This window comes from Pimephales promelas, chromosome 17 (assembly GCF_988280905.1).
Source record: "Pimephales promelas chromosome 17, fPimPro1.hap1.1, whole genome shotgun sequence".
NCBI lineage: Eukaryota > Metazoa > Chordata > Actinopteri > Cypriniformes > Leuciscidae > Pimephales > Pimephales promelas.
The window spans coordinates 31,545,519-31,567,797 of NC_142785.1; the positions used below are offsets into that span (position 1 = coordinate 31,545,519).

The 22,279-nt window shown below is 37.5% G+C and overlaps 2 protein-coding genes across 3 annotated transcripts in view; one reads left to right on the plus strand and one right to left on the minus strand.

Annotated features, from left to right (window-relative positions):
- Positions 1-22,279, minus strand: part of dock1 (dedicator of cytokinesis 1) — a 269,281-nt gene that overhangs the window by 136,998 nt on the left and 110,004 nt on the right. The gene's annotated exons all lie outside the window — the stretch shown is intronic.
- The window catches only part of insyn2a (inhibitory synaptic factor 2A), a 60,910-nt gene that overhangs the window by 29,329 nt on the left and 9,302 nt on the right, over positions 1-22,279 (plus strand). Inside the window, exon 3 of the mRNA XM_039651472.2 lies at positions 4,216-4,287. Coding sequence (XP_039507406.2) covers positions 4,216-4,287 — 72 coding nt within the window. The remainder of the gene's footprint in view (positions 1-4,215; positions 4,288-22,279) is intronic.

A 22,279-nucleotide genomic window follows, 5' to 3' on the forward strand; every position in this document is an offset into this window, starting at 1 on the left:
TCATCCCAATTACAAGCAGTACAGTGTGTTTTCATTGAAAATGTGTTCTGATATATATATATTCTTCACATAAAATGAGCCAAGGCCAATGAGTCCGAGTTTGAAAAAAATAATTAATTGTATAATTTTTCTTTTGATAAAAAATGAAAACGGGTCCAACAGACCCGAACACCATACAAGGGTTAAACTGATCAAAAGTGAGAGTGAAGACATTTATAACCTCTTAACTGTCACCCCCCCCCCCTTTTTTTGAATAGACATGAAAATGCACATTTCGAACTTAAATGGTTGTAATTCAAGAATGCTTTGGAATATAGACATATGATTGGTCTTGTTTTAAAGAAGACATTTGGCAGATTTTTGTAGAAGTGAAATAAATTAAGAAAGTGAAACAGAAAAAAAGTTATAGAAGTTTGAGTTTATGGAAATGTACAATGTAAAAATATTAATTATTCATATTTTACATAAAATATATATTTTCAAAACCTGGGCTACTCTAAAACGGCAGAAAGATCAAAGCCAAAAATCTGAACAAGTTGTGTTTCAAATTTTAGGTTGATATCTCAAAAAATGAGCTTTCAGTAAGATTTTGTTTGAGCGCAGTACCAAACTTTTTCACTAGGGCACAACCAGACTCCATTACTGCCCATATAATGGCGTCTCCATTTCCATTCATGTTTTGAGTGATATGAACCATTATTTTCACAATTTTCATACAATTTCTGAAGTAGACATCCTATTCAGAAGTAGTATGGGAAGTTTGGCAGATTTTGAAATGAATTGAAACTCTAAGAAGTCATAGCTAGCTGCCACGTCACAAATGGTGAATTTATTTTTTTTTTCTTGATATTTCAAACTTTTCAGACCTTTTTTTCCAAAATAATTGAATGGATTCTATCTTTTGAACTTTTGGCATGAAAACAAACTGAGGTATCTACCATTTAAGTGGTAGATAAGTGGATAATGTCCCAAAAGCCATTTCAAATAATTGCAAAACGTTTCCACAAAAATATTAAGCAGCACAACCGTTTTCAACATTGATAATAATCAGAAATGTTTCTCAAATCAGCATATTTGAAGGGGTGATCATGAAGGATTTGATGGATCTGAAGACTGTTCTTTTAAATTACAATGATATTTTTACAATACTTTTGAATAGTAATAACTAACTTTCAAGAAAGTCAATAGCAAGACATGTTTTCTAGTCATAATAACGTTCAATTCACACTGAAAACTCTCATGCACAACTTTGAGCAAGATATGAATTATTTTAGCGCGGTGTTGAAGATTCATCTGGTCAGTTAATGAGTGAGTGCTGAACTGTAAGGAAAGTGTGCAAAACTCCAGTGAGTGACAGTGAAGTGACTATAATGAAATGCATTCTAGTATTATGTATAATTTATTCAGCATTTGGATAACAGTTTTGTTTTTCATGCTGTTAAGAGTGCCGACGTGACGCTGATTGCTGATGTACAAAACAGCGATGAAGTAATTCAGGAACACAGCTTTCCGCTTCAACAAACATTACACACTTCTAGGCTGATTATAATTTGCTTTGAATCAAATATTTACATACAAAGTTATACAGCTTAAAAAAAAAAAAAAAAACGACTGATGAAAGTGAGAAACTGGCACTGGTTTAGGTACTGAACTTTCCGTTTCCGCCCGGCTGTTTTAGGTGAGGATGATCGCATCAAGCAAATGATATCATCATCCCCTCGGGTCCGACCCAGAGGATTCTGTGAAGGACTTAAGCCGAGGGTAGAGTCTCAGTGGTCATTCCCGAGTGCTAAAAGCGGCCATGAACTCTACTGTCAGATCATATTCCATGTTCCTCTAGAGGCTCGTGTGAACATACAAACTACATGTGCAGTGGATATAACTCCTGTTGGGCAATGTCAAATCATGTTCCTGTGAATTGTGTACAGGGTTAAAGGTCAAAAGGGTGGACGGATTTTAAGCTCACTCCTGAAGTGAAGGATATTAATAGGCAGCCCATAGACATATACGCTAGACCTCACCTTGGCTACGGCAGTTCATTGGAACGAATGCGTCAATAGAGCCGCCATCTTGAAACAGGGGAGCCCCTCCACTTTAATGCATCAGCGTCAATGTACTGTAGTAGACACAGGTCTAACGGAAATAAAATCACCATAAATCATCATGAATGCGATTTTTCTTGTTTTTTTTTTTTTTTGGTTTGTTCCAACGGTCAGACATGTATTTATCATTGATTCCAGAAAGAAAAAAAAAATATCTACTTTTTTTTAAAAAACATTCTTCCTAGTTCAGATTTCATCCGTGAACATCATACGCTGCACAAAAGTCCGCCACCATCAATGAATTCGAAGTAAAGGCAGAGATAGCAGCGTTACCTAGCTACTTCCTATGACAAGACCCCTGTTCCAAGATGGCGGCGGTTTTGACGCATGCTTAGAACCCCAAGGTGAGGTCTAGTGTATATGTCTATGTAGGCAGCCAAGCTTTGTGGTGAGCTCAGTGTTACTGAAAATAAAATAAAATAAGAGCATGTTATATTTTAAAGGGGCTATATGTAATTTTTCTTCTGAAATGAATCCTCTTTTTATTGCCTGTGTGTGTGGGGTTGTAATCACACATTACAATGATCCACTTGTCGGGTTTTGCTATTACCTCTGAAGGCCAGTATTCCTGTTTCTATGTGAAGTCTCCGGGTTGGATATGCGCGCTCCCGAGCCTCTCTCCTTTATATAGAGTCTATTTGACGGCACTGCAGCGAACGAGTCTGATAACACCAAAACACTCCTGCCTAACGCAAACTCTACATAATCGGTTAACAGAAAGTTTCCTTACTATATACGATAAATAACTGTGATATATAATGGTATTTATATATTAAATAATTATTTTACTGTAAAATACCATTAAATTTCATAAAAAATAAGTCATTGTATAATTTACAGTGAAAAAATGTAAACTGACATTCCCACAATCCCTTGCAAGACACTTCACATTTAATGTATTTTTAAAAAAAAAAGAAATTTCTTATTTTTTTTTCTAATTAGTTATGTACATTAGGGTTTTATGTTACATTTTATGTTGTTAAATTAAGGTTTATCGTTTTTATCGTTTAATGTTTTTGTGAATGACACTGTGCAGATTCTATATATTAGTATATTAGTATTAACGTTTTTGTAAAAGAGTTGATTATGATGAGCTTAGATTTATCATTTAAAGGAAAAGCTCACTTAAAAAAAAAAAAAAAAAAAAAAAAAAAACTTTTGCTCATAATTTAGTCACCCCCGTGTCATCCAAGAGGTCCTCGTCTTTCTTTCTTCAGTCAAAAAGAAATCAAGGTTTTTGATGAAAACATTCCAGGATTTTCTCCATATAATGGACTTCAATGGGAACCAAATGGTTCAAGGTCCAAATGACAGTTTCAGTGCAGCTTCAAAGAGCTTTAAACGACACCGACACTCGAAAAAAAAAAATGTTAATTTTTATGAACCAGTTTGAACAGGAGAGTCACGAACGCTCATCGCAAAACAGAGCAAGGCGAGCATTTGAATTTGGTTCCCATTGAAGTCCATTATATGGAGAAAAATCCTGGAATGTTTTCATCAAAAACCTTAATTTCTTTTCGACTGAAGAAACAAAGACGTGGACATCTTGGATGACATGGGGGTGAGTGTATTACAATGGAACAAAACAGATATTAATACTTTAAAAGGTCAGTAAATTAACATTATATCAGATAATGAAAATCGGTTTATTGCTGTAAAATTATATATGGTAAAAGTCTGTTAAACCTAAAATGTTGCTACCGTATTTTAAACAGGAAAACTCATTTTTTTCTCCGTTAATTTAACATATTTTTTTTTTCCAGTGTAGTCTAGAACAGAGCTATACACCATACGTATCAGCACATTTATCACACCTGTTATCACACAGCATCAAAAGCAGCACAATGTTGTGCGTTGACATTTCTGCAAAAATTTCAAGGCCGTTTTGTTCTCTCATTCCTGATTACACTCACAAACACAGTCGGCGTCCTGAGTGTCCTCTGCAGAACGCGGGGTGTGAAGAATGCTAACATCTCTTTCCCACCGCGTGCCGTGTATTGACCGTGAGCTGATAATGAGGAACGACAGAGTGAACGAGGGAGCGGTGAACGGGTAGGCGGAGCGGCCAAACAGCCTGTGTAATGACTCGTCCTCTCTCTTTATCTCCTCACAGGCTCTCCTATCGGACCGGACAGGACACGGCCAACTGCGACACGTGTCGGAACAGCGCATGCATTATTTACAGGTTGGTTGCTGCATTTTGTTTAAAGCCAGAGCGAGTGAGCAACAACAGCATGCTGAGCTTACAAAGATCAACTTCAGCCTAATCACAGCTTGTGTGAGTAATGAGCATGATAAAGGAGAGGAAATACTCTCGCCGACGGGAACAGATTAAGGACCTTAGTGGGACACCCTCGTCACAGAGCACGGACCGACTTTCTATGGATTTAAAGGAATATCTCATTCGAATATTAAAAGTCATTTTTACTTGAGGCCGTGTCCAAATCGCATCTGCATGATGTTATTTTTTCCTGTGGAATCTGTATCTTTTGCATTTAACAAGAGTTCATAAAATTTTAAGGACAAGAAAACATCCTTAAAGTGCCATAAAAGTGTCCATTAGACTACTGCAATAAATTCAGTCTTTAAAAAAACAAAACAATATGCTAATCTTTATTCACGGACTCCGCTGTAGCTAGAGGCTAGAATAAAGATTTAAAAATAATTAAAATTGTGTTTGGTTATTGCACAACAAATATAGTTGAAAAGCAGCACTGCAGTGCACAAGGTATTACAACTTTATTTCACTTAAAACAAGAGAATCTGTCATCTACACAAGATAAAATCAACACATGGTAATATCTAAAATAATTAGGGCTGTGCAAAAATTAATTGTGATTAATCGCATCCAAAATAAAAGTCTGGGTTTACATAATATATTTGTGTGTGCTGTATATAATTATTTTGTATATATAAATACCTATGCATGCATGTATATATTTAAGAATTATTTGCGCTTAAATTCTGTATATATATATATATATATATATATATATATATATATATATATATATATATAAACATAATCTATATTATATAAATATTTTATATATGAATAACACATTTTCTTAAATATATACATGCATGTGTGTGTATTTATATATACAAAATAATTATATACAGCACACACAAATATATTATGTAAACACAGACTTTTATTTTGGATGTGATTATTTGCAATTAATTTTTGCACAGCCCTAAAAATAATATTAGTTGTGGTCCTCAAGTCCTCTTTACGAAAGTATTTTTAGATACTTAAATACTAATATTTTTAGATACAGTGCTCATATCTGCAGTGTATGAACAATCATTGCATGGGGAAAAAAAATGCATAAAATTTAATCATGTATCCACATTATTCCTAACGACCTTAACACATTTTGAATTATGGCCGGCATTTCCGATTTGGGGAACTTCCATTCAAAAAGACTGAAACGAATCATCACTACAAAAAAAGCTGATCGTCAGTTTGACTGGATGAACTGTCAATTTTCCTTAATTTATTTTCAGACATCATGAAAATAATGTTATACTTGGTATTTTAACGTGACATTATAACAAGAATATCTTTGACAAGAGATATTCCTTTTCCTCATGATGATTTTTATTTTTTTTTCTTTGCAATCCGCTGTAAAAGAATGAAAAAGGACAACATATATGGCACATTTGTGGTCTGTTCTCCCGAATTTAATTTACGATATTCCATTAATAATTCACTGGAATGCACGAAGAATCTCTCGTTATTCTCCTCAAATCCTCACGTCTCTTTCCAGGTTTGTTTTCACGGGTAAATGCAATTCATAAACAATTCATAAAGTTAATGAACATTATTGATTAATGCTTTTTACGTAATACAGATATTTGCAAACAACAGTGATCGGGCCTGTTCACATATCGCGTCTTTTGCGCGCTCAAGTTCGTTATTTCAAATGTAGGTATGCGCGCTCATAATGGAAGCGATGGTTTTTCCAAGCGTGTCCGCGCCGCATCGAGATAAAAACATCTCAACTTTTCAGAATGCCACGAGCGCACCATAAGCGCACAGTAGGTCACGTGACAAGAACCAACCAGAGCGCAACCGCCCTAGCGCTTTGGAAAAAGGACAACGTGGTGCGCTCAGCGTTTTCCACGCGTTTTAGGCTCTATATGTGAATCCGATCATATTTAACGAAAGACTCGCGCATTTAGGGCTATTTTTGGTCTGTTGAAAGTACCTTGTTGATTCTTTACACTTTTAAAATTTAATTTTAATGTTCGATTGAGTCGATTAATGTAATCTCATGACACTTTTTAGCGTATTGCGTTCATACACTCTTAGAAGAAATGGTTCTATTTAGAACCAGAAATGGTTCCATCTCCCGCTTCATATATGGAACTCCAAAATGGTTCTATATAGAACCATTTTTTTTTGGTAAAAGGTTCTATTGGCCAAGTATGGAACCCCAGGGTTCTATACAGAACCCAGAGGAACCCTTTTTTTAAGAGTGTATAGAACCTTTTATGGGTTCCAAATACGTAGCGCTGATGGAACCTTTTAAGGTTCTATATAGAACCTTTTCTTCTAAGTGTGTAGAGCGAGACTTCCACTGATTGTTTGCTACTTAACAGAAGTTACATCTATAATTCGCGCAAAGCGTCATGCGGCGTAGGGATAAGGTGGATATTTATAGTAAAAACAACATTATATAGGTTCAGAACAGCATGAGAGAGTAAATAATGGCAACTAAAATTGGCATCACAGTTGACTTCAGGTGGTCTGAGAACCTGTGTCGCAGCACTTAAAGGTATAGATGGAGTTCTTATTCAATAGACAGGACGAACACAAACAATACGACAAAACGCCATCCTATCATTTCAAAGCAGCCGAGTGAATTTAAGAGAGATGCAGGAGGAGCCGGAGCAGAAAAGTGCGTCTGAGTGTGTAAAGGTCAGTCTGTTAAGCGCTTCTCAGAGCGTTTTTGTCTCCAGTGGGCGGATGGCCATCTTAAAGTGCAATGAGAGTTGAAGTGCGTGTATAAGTGATTCTGGGTAAATGACAGGTAGAAATCGCCAGAGAGCTTGTGTTGCAGAATGCAAGACAACTTAGAGAAAGAGTTTCACAAGCACATGAGTCATACCAATGACTTCTATATCGCATGTTGTGCTTTTTTTGGAAGAACTAGCCATTTAACAAGCATGCAAATCTGAAAAAAGAGAAATATCCTGCCTGATTCGTTCTGATGTAGCATAAACGTAAGAAAATGGCGCCGAGAAGCGTCTCAGAGGACAGCTAAGCAGTGCTGTAGATAGACATCGGCTCTTCTGTGTGAAGATGCGGCTCCCTGCAGAAGACCAGCGACAGACACACAATCTAATTTAGCAGCTCTCTTTGAAGCGAAGGCAAGGATTAAACACAATCTAATTACACGCAGCCCAGTCAAAACACTCGACAGGAGAGAGAGAACCAATCTCTCTGGATGAGCCGAGTGGCAGAAGGAAGTCCTGAAGCAACATGCTCAACAGATCATTTTATTAGCTACCTATCCCATTCACGGCACTCATTTAATCCGCTTGGAAAGTCCATGAAATACTTTAATGAAATACAGCACTCTTGTATAAGGGGAATATTTTATGCAAAGCAAATCTATACATTTAGAAATCTATTCATAGTAATTGGGTTTTATTTTAATGTAGGTACATACATTAGATTAGGGTCCAATTCTCACCATTAACTAAGACTTTTGCCTCAAACTACTAATTACTGCTAACTACAGCTTATTAATAGTTGTTAAGGTTAGGTATTGGGTAAGAGAAAGGGATGTAGAATATGGTCATGAAGAATAGAGCATTAATATGTGCTTTAAACGTACTAATAAACAGCTAATATTCCAGTAATATGCATGCTTATAAGCAACTACTTTAAGAATTGGACCCTAAACTAAAGTGTTACCGTATTTTTTAAGTAAATAATTGTATATTTTAAATTACATTAATATACAATAAATAAATATTATATATATATATATATATGAAGAGTTCAGATGCAAAAGCCTCTAAATGCCATTTGAAATTTTCTTCTTTAATGATGATTTTTATGAAACCTGTATATTTAAGTTCAGTAATTTCACTTAAATAACAATTAATAGGTAATTATCATTGCCATTTAAGTGAAATCACTGAACTTAAATATACAAGTTTGATAAAAATCATCATTAAAGAAGAAAATTTCAAATGGCATTTAGAGGCTTTTGCATCTGAACTCTTCATATATACTATTAAAATATAAATATAAATATGCAATACATATAATATGAATATATATGGGTGGTGATGGCGCAGTGGATAAGACACATGCCTTTGGTGTGAGAGACCCGGGTTCGAATCCACTGTGATACACCAATGTGTCCCTGAGCAAGACACTTAACCCCTAGTTGCTCGTCTGACATATATAGCAATTGTAAGTCACTTTGGATAAAAGCGTCAGCTAAATGAAAAAATGTAAATGTAAAAAGAATGTAAAAATATAGCTGCGAGCAGCGATGGCGGGCCCAAGCCGGTGGCACCGCAACCTCGGTTCCTTTAGTTACCTAAAGGCACCCGGGTAGCGGTGCCGAAGGCTTTGGCCCTTTTATGATTAAATGTTAAAACGGCTTGCCATACTCTGTCATTTCGACTAGTCACAATTATGTTACAGATGTCTTAAATGATAATACAAACTATCCAAAATGTAATTACGAATAGACAGAAAGACGTTGTTGATATCTACAATGTTAATTCCGGACAGGCAAACTTAGCTTTTAAATGTTAAAAGGGCTTGCCATACAGGGACGTAGGCTCAGAGAGAGGCTCACCATATTCAAACCAAAATATCTGACTTCCTCTTGGTCCGAGCTAATGACTATGTATTAGAAAGTTGTCCGGCTTGAGGAGTACAATGTATATACCGATTTTTGTAACTGTAGATAAAACTAACAACCCCACTTTTGTCAAAAGGTGGCGCTATTTAGTCCTTGCACATTGCCCGTTTCTGAAACTTTGCACGTCTACTGGCTAATAAATGTGATGTATCTGTTGAGTTTCAAGCAATTTCAATTTCAATTTGACTGTTGAAAAGAAGTGCGCCGATTAGATACTCAGGATCGGTATCGGCTCTGACACTGCCATCTTTGACGAGGCTGATTCAAATTCTATATTGTGCATATACTATTCTGTTAGGCACAAAGGCACAAAAACTTTCTAAAGTACCATAAAGTTTTTGTGTACTGTATTATTAGTGTTCTGAAGCTATTATGTGATATAGAAATTAATATTTAAGTCATTAAATTCAAGAACACAAACTTTTCCCTCTCTGCGCCTGTCAGTCATTCTCCATTCAGCATTCAAACAGCACGTCACATTCGGTTACAGTCAATGATGAAACGATCTTCAATGATTCAATGTTAATCCTATTATACTGGATCTTTAAGATAAAGGTCTAAAGGTCTATATTTTCGAATGAAGAAACTTTTTCTTGCTGGACTTTATTGCTGTAACTTAATCGTGTTACTTTCTACCGGGTGTCGGACGCTGTCGGTTAGATCACAACACTAGAGTCAGAGCACTATAATTGTTCTTCACGCACACAGTAACTGAAATTTAAAACCTTTAAAAGAAAAGGCTCAATAAACTATTGCATAGATAGATAATGTATAATACACTGTTCATAAATATGTATTTCCTTTGTGCTTTGAACTTTTCAATACGGACTCAATGCGCTGTAACTTCATGTGGCTTCAAGCACATCATTCTCCGCTCGGGATGCACATAAGTGCTTTGTGCTGCACCGTATTGGAGCCGTAATATCATAATGCAGTGACGTAATGACAGATTATTAATTGCCTTTCAATTATATGTTGCTTTATAGCAGCCATGGCTATATTTTTTTTTAATGATTTTTGTTATCTTGTTTTTCATGAATGTATTTTTCAAAAATAAGAGCAATGTGTATTATCTATTATTAATATGGTTTATAATAGCATTTTTGTCATAGATTATGACAAAGTAATCATATGATCCACCAGGGAGGAACCAGCAGAACAGAGTGAACATTCTTTCTGTTTAGTTCAATCCTACTTAATAGGAATTTATTTAAAATGCTCGCTCTACTCCACACCATTAATGTCTTGTGCGGACATCCGTATTTTGACTTTCGGTTTTAAGTAAGCGATTTAAAAGCTCCCAAGTCCCAGCGGAGTCACACGTTGATTAACCGGTGGGAATATACACAATAGGCCTACCTGATATTGAACACAAGAGGGCAGTATAGCACTACGTATGACTCAGATTATTATTTTTTTATGAATTTTACAACAATTCTGGCTGTTTTTGAACGTAAACACAATTCTTAAATGAAAAAAAAGGAAAAATTGGGGAAGTTATAATATTTGTATAATTTAATTTAGAAACAAATGATGTATAATTACATTTTTAGAAGATATGAGGCTTTTAGTGTTTACTTTTTTGACATTACTTTAATCTTTTGCCATAGTTGCACATGTCTATTGGCTAATAAATGTGATGTATCTGTTGAGTTTCAAGCAATTTCAAGCAAGCTAAGAGTCCCAAAAGCATCAAAAAATAATGTTAAAGTTTGTTTCGTTGCCACGGCATTTTGAAAGTGACACACTTCCTGCTGCCAGTTGGTGGCACTATAACTTTGACTCACAATAGTCACATCCATGTGATCGGTCTCTTACAGCGAAAACACTGCTGAAGTTTCATCAAGATCAGTTAATGTATGCTGAAGTTATAACACACATCCTGTTCCATGTTTCTCGCCATAATTTCGTTTCCTCGCCACGGCCAAACCGTTCGAGATATCAAAAATCCCGTGGCACTTTTTCATCCTTAATGTCTTGACTTCACGCTGATCGAGTTTCGTCGAATTTGGTTCAGTGCTCTAGGAGCAATAATTTAAATTACATTGCATGTGTTTTAAACACAACCCTAAATAGCCAACTTCCTGTTGGGCTGGGGTAAAAAGTAAGAGTGTGAAGTATATATGAAACGATGAGATCTATATGTGTACCAAGTTTCATATTATTACATGCAAGTGTGTTTGATTTATGGACCAAATTTTCAGACCAAGTTTATTGACCAAGTTAATCTGATTAATAAACTAATTATATAAAACTATTGTCAATTCACTACAATTAAACTAGTTATATGCCTTTACTTATAAAAAATAAAAATAAAAACTTATTTAAAAAATACCAGGCTTGAGAAATGTATTTTCTTTATGCAGGTCATACACACAGCAGTGAAATGGTTAAGCCCCCTCCCCCTGCACACACACACACACACACACACAGACAGCCAGCCAGCCAGCCAAAGGCTCAGAGTGGCCATATTCAAACAAAAATATCTGAGTTTCTGTGGGTCCTAGCTAATAAGTGTCAATTAGAAAGTTGTCCGGCTCGAGGAGTACAATATACATACCAATTTTTGTAACTCTAGTTAAAACTAACCACCCCACTTTTGTCAAAAGGTGGCGCTACTGAGCCCTCACCACGCCCGTTTCTGCAACTTTGCACATGTCTACTGGCTAATAAATGTGATGTGTCTGTCGAGTTTCATGCAATTTGAAGCATGCTAAGGGTCTCAAAAGCATCCTAAAAGCATCCTAAAAGAAGGGTAAAGTTTGATGCGTCGCCACGGCAACAGTTTCAAAGATATCAAGAATCCATTCACAGGTCTACATCTGCCGTATGTTTACATTATACATATGAAGTTTGAAGCAAATCGGGTAAAAATAAAAGGGTGATATCTAAGCATTTTGAAAGTGACACACTTCCTGCTGCCAGTTGGTGGCGCTATAACTTTGACTCACAATAGTCACATCCATGTGATCGTCCTCTTACAGCGAACACACTGCTGAAGTTTCATCAAGATCAGTTAATGTATGCTGAAGTTATAACACACTTCCTGTTTCACGTTTCTCGCCATGATTTCGTTTCCTCGCCACGGACAAACCGTTCGAGATATAAAAAATCCCCTCGCAAACTTTCATCCTCAATGTCTTGACTTCACGCTGACCGAGTTTCGTCGAATGTGGATCAAAGCTCTAGGAGGAGTATTTGACATTCCATTGCGAGCGTTTTACAAACAAACCTCAATAGCCAAATTCCTGTTGGGCTGGGGTAAAAAGTAAGAGCGCGAGGTATAGATGAAACGATGAGATCAACGTGTGTACCGAGTTTCATATTATTACATACAAGCGTGTTTGAGTTATGGACCAAGTGTTCGGACCCCGTTCCAGGGGGCGCTGACGAGCTGCCCTGCCACGCCCGGGTACCATCTTCAGCCCGGCTCTGATGGCCGCGGGTTCTGACCCGTGTGCAAAGTTTCAAGAGTTTTCGAGCACGTTAAGGGCCCCAAAAGTGCCCAAAAGGTAGCAAAATAATAATAATACTAAAGAATAAATATAGCTGCGAGCAGCGATGGCGGGCCCAAGCCGGTGGCACCGCAACCCCGGTTCCTTTAGTTACCTAAAGGCACCCGGGTAGCGGTGCCGAAGGCTTTGGCCCTTTTATGATTAAATGTTAAAACGGCTTGCCATACTCTGTCATTTCGACTAGTCACAATTATGTTACAGATGTCTTAAATGATAATACAAACTATCCAAAATGTAATTACGAATAGACAGAAAGACGTTGTTGATATCTACAATGTTAATTCCGGACAGGCAAACTTAGCTTTTAAATGTTAAAAGGGCTTGCCATACAGGGACGTAGGCTCAGAGAGAGTAACAATTAAAAAGGGTGAAATAACAGTGCCTTTACCCTCCGCAGTAGTTGATTGGGACTATAATAACATTATTAATAATCAATACTCATCAAGGCATGTTGACAGACAGTTGTGCGAGCTGACAAACAATTAAAATAAAAAATACACACTTAGTAATTGTGCTTTAGAGTTTATTCAAAATTATAAATGAATGTGCTGCTTGAATACATTAACTGGCACATTTGGTATTCTGTCAACAGAGGCTTTGATCCTGAGTTTAGCTGTAACATCAGTAGCGAACAGCCAAACACATGCTGATAGAGTTTATAGAATATTAAGATTTTAAACAAATGTACACAGGATGATTCGTTGTCTTTTGGGAGGTTGATGGAAACTTCAGTCGTTGGTAGGATCACTGTGATTTCGTTTTCAGCTTATGTTCAAAACAATCACGTTTAAGCCACTGAATTAGTTTAGTCCGGTTATACATACAGCCGCGAACAGCGCATGTTGTCCCTGAGCTCTGTAACGACATCTCTCATAAAGATTGGCGTCTTTAAATAGTAAAATAATTCTCCTAAAAACAGCTAGCCTCTTCGCTAACTAACACACAAAATACCATTGGAATGCTACTTCCGCCGCCTCACCGGAAGTTTCACCCACTTTATTTTTTACATGAGCGCCCCTCGGAAACTTGTGGATACAGATGAAGTTTGAAGCAAATAAGAAAAAAATAAGAGAGTGTTTTGAAAGTGACACACTTCCTGCTGCCAGTTGGTGGCGCTATAACTTTGACTCACAATAGTCACATCCATGTGATCGGTCTCTTACAGCGAAAACACTGCTGAAGTTTCATCAAGATCAGTTAATGTATGCTGAAGTTATAACACACATCCTGTTTCATGTTTCTCGCCATAATTTCGTTTCCTCGCCACGGCCAAACTGTTCGAGATATCAAAAATCGCTTGGCAATTTTTCATCCTTAATGTCTTGACGTCACGCTGATCGAGTTTCGTCGAATTTGGTTCAGTGCTCTAGGAGCAATACTTACAATTCCATTGCATGTGTTTTAAACACAACCCTAAATAGCCGTCTTCCTGTTGGGCTGGGGTAAAAAGTAAGAGTGTGAAGTATATATGAAACGATGAGATCTATATGTGTACCAAGTTTCATATTATTACATGCAAGTGTGTTTGATTTATGGACCAAATTTTCAGACCAAGTTTATTGACCAAGTTAATCTGATTAATAAACTAATTATATAAAACTATTGTCAATGCACTACAATTAAACTGGTTATATGCCTTTACTTATAAAAAATAAAAAACTTATTTAAAAAAATACCAGGCTTAAGGCATTTATTTTTTATGCAGGCCATACACACAGCAGTGAAATGGTTAAGACCCCTCCCCCTACAAACACACACACATACACAGACACACACAGACAGGCAAAGACAGAGATGTAGGCTCAGATTGAGCAAGACCACATTCAAACAAACATATCTGACTTTCTGTGGGTCCTAGCGAATGAGTGTCAGTTAGAAAGTTGTCCGGCTCGAGGAGTACAATATACATACCGATTTTTGTAACTGTAGATAAAACTAACAACCCCACTTTTGTCAAAAGGTGGCGCTACTGAGCCCTCACCACGCCCGTTTCTGCAACTTTGCACATGTCTACTGGCTAATAAATGTGATGTGTCTGTCGAGTTTCATGCAATTTAAAGCATGCTAAGGGTCTCAAAAGCATCCTAAAAGAATGGTAAAGTTTGATGCGTCGCCACGGCAACAGTTTCAAAGATATCAAGAATCCATTCACAGGTCTACATCTGCCCTATGTTTACATTATACAGATGAAGTTTGAAGCAAATCGGGTAAAAATAAAAGGGTGATTTCAAAGCATTTTGAAAGTGACACACTTCCTGCTGCCAGTTGGTGGCGCTATAACTTTGACTCACAATAGTCAAATCCATGTGATCGTCCTCTTACAGCGAACACACTGCTGAAGTTTCATCAAGATCAGTTAATGTATGCTGAAGTTATAACACACTTCCTGTTTCACGTTTCTCGCCATGATTTCGTTTCCTCGCCACGGACAAACCGTTCGAGATATCAAAAATCCCCACACAAGCTTTCATCCTCAATGTCTTGACTTCACGCTGACCGAGTTTCGTCGAATTTGGATCAAAGCTCTAGGAGGAGTATTTCAAATACCATTGCGAGCGTTTTACAAACAAACCTCAATAGCCGACTTCCTGTTGGGCTGGGGTAAAAAGTAAGAGCGCGAGGTATAGATGAAACGATGAGATCAACATGTGTACCGAGTTTCATATTATTACATGCAAGCGTGTTTGAGTTATGGACCGAGTGTTCGGACCCCGTTCCAGGGGGCGCTGACGAGCCCCCCTGCCACGCCCAGGTACCAGCTTCAGCCCGGCTCTGATGGCCGCGGGTTCTGACCCGTGTGCAAAGTTTCAAGAGTTTTCGAGCACGTTAAGGGCCCCAAAAGTGCCCAAAAGGTAGCAAAATAATAATAATACTAAAGAAGAATAATAATCCCAAGGAAAACAATAGGGCCTTCGCCCTTTCAGGGCTTGGGCCCTAATAATCCCAAGGAAAACAATAGGGCCTTCGCCCTTTCAGGGCTTGGGCCCTAAATATATAATAAAACGGTATCAGCATCTTGTGTGTTGTGAGGTTAAAAATATGACTTGGCGAAGGCCTACTCTTGTTTACACCGATGACATACAGAATGGCTTCACATCCACATAAATCATGCTAATAGAGTTCGGTCTGAAGGAGCTAAAGTGTTCTACTTAGCATAATACGGTAGGGAGGAGAAATCTCCTGACGCAAACCGCAAGAGCTCAGATGGTCTTCAGTCTCAGCAGCGGCGATGAATGAATCCATGTTCGTCGTTCACATCAGGCTGTGTTCCAAACCCTAGTGAGCGGCCTACTCGGAGATTTAAAGGGATAGTTCACTTTGAAATTAAGTTTTGGTATGTTTTATCTTACCTCAAGGGCATCCAAGATGTAGGCGTCTTTGTTTCCGCAAAAATTTTGATATTTTTAGGTCAAACCGTTCTTGTCTGTCAGTCATATAATGCAGATCAATTCTGGTGCTTTCCAGCTCTTGCACAGAACGAAGCGCCCGCGGCCTCAGATCACTTGGACGTGACTGAGGTAAAAATGATATAAATATGGTTCGTTTTGTCACACAAACCGCTCGTTTCGTGTCTTAGGCCATCAATGTGTACTTACATTTACGAGTCATTAAATCATGTTTAATTTGGACTTCTCTGTGCATGCTCTTTGAGGTGGTGACCATAGACAGACAAGAACGGTTTGACCTAAAAATATCAAAAATAAAAATACTGTGGAAACAAAGACACCTACATCAAGATGCCCTTGAGGTAAGATATAACACCAAAAATTAATTTCAAAGTGAACTATCCAGTGAGAATGCAACATGAAGACAGTTTGAAAACGTATAAAGCTAAATTATTCACTTGTTTCGGACAAATTCTAGCCATTGGCACAAGACAGCGTTGTTAGTGTTAACTAGAAATAAAAATATTAAAATTGTTTTCTTTAATTGAAATTTAATACAATATAAATAATATTAGATAAAAAAAGCTTAACAGAATAATTAAAAAGGTTGCATTGGCATTAAAAAAGTTTAAACTTAAGTACAAAAATTGCAAAAAAAAAATTAATAAAAAAAATTCAAGCACAACAGAAATTTATCAAATGAATAAAAAGACGAAAGAAAAAAATTGCTAACTAAAATTAAAATAAAAAAAGATAATTCCAAATATTAATAAATCATATGATAGCATATAAGATGGATGAAAATAGATTTGCTCATTATTATTATTCTGTGATACTTGAATATGCACAGTACTAAAAAAGGATTAAATATAGCTAAATATAATTAACATGACTTTTTCATGCATGCTTCATATTTTTTTTTGTGCAGCAGGGCATCAAAGAATAAGAACAGCAACAAGTTTAACAAGTCAAACTCTATTGTAATCGTTTGCAAATCAAGTCTGTCAAGAGTATTTGTGCAGCGTAGAGACGCAGATGTGTACAGTTACACTGACTTGCTTTTCTGAGTGGGTTCAGATATGGCCAGATGATTTAAACGGATGCATGTTGTTGCCATCATGAGGGTTTATTTCAACTACAATGCCGATACCCACTTATGCATACAGCAGACAAGACGGCTCGCTAGATTTTGGAGCCGAGCCACTGATTCAAGCTTCAGTTTTGCAGTTTAACCTTCTGCATCCCATTATTTCCTGCATCATTATCCCTCCATCACTCCGTATTACTCCTCTGCCCGGCATTCAGTAACTCTGAAGGATCTTCCCATGCCTGACATTCTTAAAGAAATGTTCTGGGATCAATACAAGTTAAGCTCGATCGACAGCATGCGCGTCACAAGATCGATTGCCATATAACTCGTCACTGATTGGAACAAAACACACTTGCATTGACACGCTGCACGCATCGGACGAGTTTAAAGGCTGAAATATGAAGCATGCATTTTTGTTCTGTTTAGATCTTGCCTTACTGTACTGTACCTGTACATTTTGGGAAGGGTGCACAATTTTCTCTCCTTTAAATGTTATTCCTATGAAAAATAATCTCAAACAATTTCAATTAATTTCATATCTTTCCCACCCCTGGGGTGATCGCTAAACTCAGAAGAGGGAGGAGATCACGCTCCCATAAAAGCCGATTTAGGAGCATTCAATTTATTTGAAGTCGAGCTGCTCCGAGCTAAAACTCTCCTTCTGCGTTTTGTTCTCCCGGTAACCATGTCATCGCGTTTCATCACACTAGACTGCATTACCTAATGTGGCTGTCCGGATACACTCTTAGAAGAAAAGGTTCTATATAGAATCTTAAAAGGTTCTATCTGGAACGCCTAAAAGGTTCTATACGGAAGCCTTTTTAAGGGTTCAATAATATCTTTGTACCCAGGAAAAAACGTTCTATATGGAAGGTTCTATATTGTTTTGTCCTTTCCGGATTAAATATTTCATATTATTGGCAAACATCAAGACCCTAAAATGTATTTATGAATGATCACAAAATTCAAAATATGGGGGTTAAAAAAATGTAGCCTATATATTTATATCATTTTATGTAGTTAATCAATATCACACATTTTTTTCCTCCAAAAATCAGCATGATTAAAATGTGATATTAAGTTATAAAACAGTTTAATAAACAATAATTTAATTACAACTACAAAATGTTGCAGAATAATGTAATATACAGTATGAATGAATAATAGCCTATTAAGAACTTTTGTGCCAAAAGAGTTCTTTCTTGTCATTATAGAACTTTTTTAGCAAAAAAGGTTCTTTGGAGTTGAGAAAAGAACCCTATGCTGCATATATAGAACCCCAATGAACCCTTTTTTCTAAGAGTGATGGGATTCAGATCTCAGTCTATTTGGTGGGAAAATAACTTAGTAGTCAGGGCTCAAAGGGATCGCAAAACACAAATCCTGATCTAACTGTTGGGGACCACAAGTTCTGCCGGCCCTAATATTGTTGAGGCAAGCATCACTGTTGTTATTGCTGAAACTCAGGGTTTGTGATTTAGTATTAAGCATCAGTGCATAATGGATTCCTCCGTTTGTGATGTAGACATAAACAAATACTGAATTCTTTAATGAAACCATAATGATTCAGTACACTATACTCACAGGGGGGGAAAAAATGCAAAATTTGTACGCTCAAAGCAATCGTTTTCACCTCTTCTACGTCAAGTCAAGTCAAGTCATGTCATTTATAGTGCTTTATACAACAAAAACTCTAGCAAAGCAGCTTCACATGTAGTATTAAGAGGAAAGTAACAGAATCAAAGATGTAAACATTGAATATAAACATCAGCTGTAGCAAGAAAAGAGTCAATATTCAGCTCATTAGGATTTTATATATATATATATATATATATATATATATATATATATATATATGAAGAGTTCAGATGCAAAAGCCTCTAAATGCCATTTGAAATTTTCTTCTTTAATGATGATTTTTATCAAACTTGTATATTTAAGTTCAGTAATTTCACTTAAATAACAATTAATATGTAATTATCATTGCCATTGAAGTGAAATTACTGAACTTAAATATACAAGTTTGATAAAAATCATCATTAAAGAAGAAAATTTCAAATGGCATTTAGAGGCTTTTGCATCTGAACTCTTCATATATATATATATAATACAGGTGTTGAGTCATTGTGTGACTCAACAGCTGTAAAATGCTCAGACCGACACCTGTGCTCTCTCACGATCATCCCATGTTCAGAGCTCTTCTGACCAGCCAGAGAAGCTGGACTGAACCGCACACACACACACACACAGACACGACGGCGTGGAAATGGCATTAGAGCCGAGCTGAAGGGAGAGGAGATGATTACATTACAGAGATGTTTAAACGCTCAGCGCAGGGACACCGGGAGATCTCTCTTTCTCTCTCCTCTCCTTTATGCTAGAGTAATGATGTTCTCCATGCTAACGCAGGAACTCTGGCTTTATTCAGAGCCGGCTGGTTGCTATAGATACTACGGAGATGCCACAGTGAAGCTGGTGGGTGTTGAGAGCGTATTGTGAGTGTGTGTGCGCAATTTCGAGAGATACGGTTTAATCTGTAGATAGAGCGAAGCAAAGTATGATGGACAGCTGTATTAATACCTTACTAACAGAGAGAAAAATGAGCGAGCAAAAAATAGGAATGTATCTGTACAACATATCAGAATATGCATTATTAGAATTTTGTGATAACTTTTTTTAAACTGAAAATATATATTTTTTTTTTACTCACTCTTAGAAGAAATGGTTCTATTTAGAACCAGAAATGGTTCCATCCCCCGCTTCATATATGGAACTGCAAAACGGTTCTATATAGAACCATTTTTTTTTTTTTGGTAAAAGGTCTCTTTTGGTCAAGTATGGAACCCCAGGGTTCTATATAGAACCCAGAGGAACCCTTTTTTAAGAGTGTATAGAACCTTTTAGGGGTTCCAAATACGTAGCACTGATAGAACCTTTTAAAGGTTCTATATAGAACATTTTGTTCTAAGAGTGTACATTCCTTTGTATGCCTGGGTGCAAAAATTACGAACCAGCAAGAGATTGGAGCTTTAGATCAAGTACACATTTACAGTATGAGCAATCTTGTTTGATTTCAAGCTTATGTCATTCTCCTATGAAAAACTCATGCACCTCGATGCTCTGCGTGGTTTCTGAGCTGTTGCTAGGCAGTTGTTAAGACATTCTGACTGGTTGCTAGGGTGCTGCTAGGTGCTTACTGTCCAAAAAAGTTTCAGGATCACGTATACAACGCATAGTGAAAAACTTTTATGTCATAATATGATTTCTCCCCACTGTCAATTATTTTACTTTAATAAAAGGTTCGATTTTTGCAGATTTCCTTTTTACAGCCTTTGATCATATTTACCAAGGGGGCGAATAATTCTGACCAGCACAGTGTATTTAACATATTCAGCTCAGACATTTGCACCCGTGCATAAAGTATGTTTCTGGAGTAAACGTGAGCAACAGTGAAGCCTGCTTTGGCACAAACTAATTACCAGGTACACTCTCAGAATCAAACATTTCTCCGAGTATCCCAAGTACACACACACGGTAGTTCGAGTGAGTCCTCTAAAACCACCAAGAGATGAAAGTGATGGAGCCGATACAAAAAAAAAAAAAAAAAAAAAGAAAATCAAGGAAATGAAAGTGTCTTGCATTGTGAAAAAAAAAAATGAAAGGAGCATGTTTAGGTGTTTGATGATGAGTGCATCACACATCCAACACCGAGAGAGAGAGAGAGGGACAGAGACAAGGAATAATGAAGGTTTCATTAAAAGCTCTTCGGAGTGGCTCTCACACAGATGATTATCTGGTCACGCTGTCCCTCTGTTAATGAGCCTGAGACACGAGCCAGGCCTTCAGAAGCTCCACATCCCCCTCCTGAAGGCCTCGACCTGCGCTCTTTATCTCTGCGTGTGTCTGTGCGTTCCTCTCCTCCTAACGAGTGTCGGTGACGCGCGACGGGCCTGCGGGATCCGGTCGGGCGAGCGCTAACCAACATGACAGACGGCAGAGCGTCTCGTACCACGGTTTAGAATCAGAGCAGGCGAAGCTCGACCCGAACCCCCCGCGGTCCACATCAAACGCCTCACAGATATGAGCTCGTGTGAGTGATGAGAGGGCATCTGGTGCTAATGAGAGACAGATTCACTTTCACTGGGGTGTCAGTCTGTTGTCTTTGGCTTCAGAAAGGAAGTGTATGTTTGCCAGAGTCGCACACTGACACAAACACAGCACATTTACAAATCCGTCCAAATCTCACCAGAGACCAGCCAACCAATTAAGCTAACAAACTTTTATAGCTACGCAAATAAGATGCTAAACAAGAGGCACCAAGGCTGGGCAATGTAGTTAGAAAATAAATCAAATAAGTGATACATTACTTTAAAGGAGTGATGAACTGAGAAATCAATTTTTTCCTTGAGCTTTTGACATCTAAGAGGTCATCATATTATAAGAATATCCTGTAAGTTTCAGAACTGAAAATGTCCTTGTTAGTCCAATAAAAGCTTTTATTGACACCAGGCTCAGCAAACGACTCGGGGAACTATGACATCAAAGAGGATAAAGCCCCACCCCCGCAGAAGAAGATCAACGGCTACTTCAACACGGCCCGGTTTAGCCCCGTCCACCGATTTGCGCATTCATGGATAGCCAGTGTTGTAGTCGAGACCACCTCACTCGAGTCCGAGTCGACACCGAGACCAGAGAGAGTCGAGTCCGAGTCAAGACCGAGTCCATAGAGAGTCGAGTCCGAGACCAGAGACGGTCGAGTCCGAGTCGAGACCGAGACCAGTGAGGGTTGATTACCTAATTTACTTTTATTTACTTAGAGAAATCCTTTTTTTTTTTTACTGAATTTACTTAGAGTTAAAAAAATATGATCAGTTTAGGTTAAAAAGGCCACATAGTAGGTGGTGTTAAAAGTAATTTTATTACAATTTGTCATGCGCAGTTGCGCACTAGAAAATCACTAATCACTGGGCGTGTCAATCAATTTAAAGAAATATTTTATTAACATACATTAATAATCATGAAAAATATTTTTAATTGAACTCGAGTGGACTCGGGAATAATTCCGAGTCCTAAAAAAAAAAAATGTTCGAGTACGAGTCAATTCCGAGTCCAAATTGACACGAGTCCATGACAAGATTAAAATATGGTCTCGAGACCGAGTCCGAGACGAGTCCGAGTCTCGAGTACTACAACACTGTGAATAGCTAAATAACATAGATGCCTACTTCGACAAACCAGATCGAGCTACAGAGCAATACAGAATATTGTGGAGTGCCTGGTTGTGGAAGAA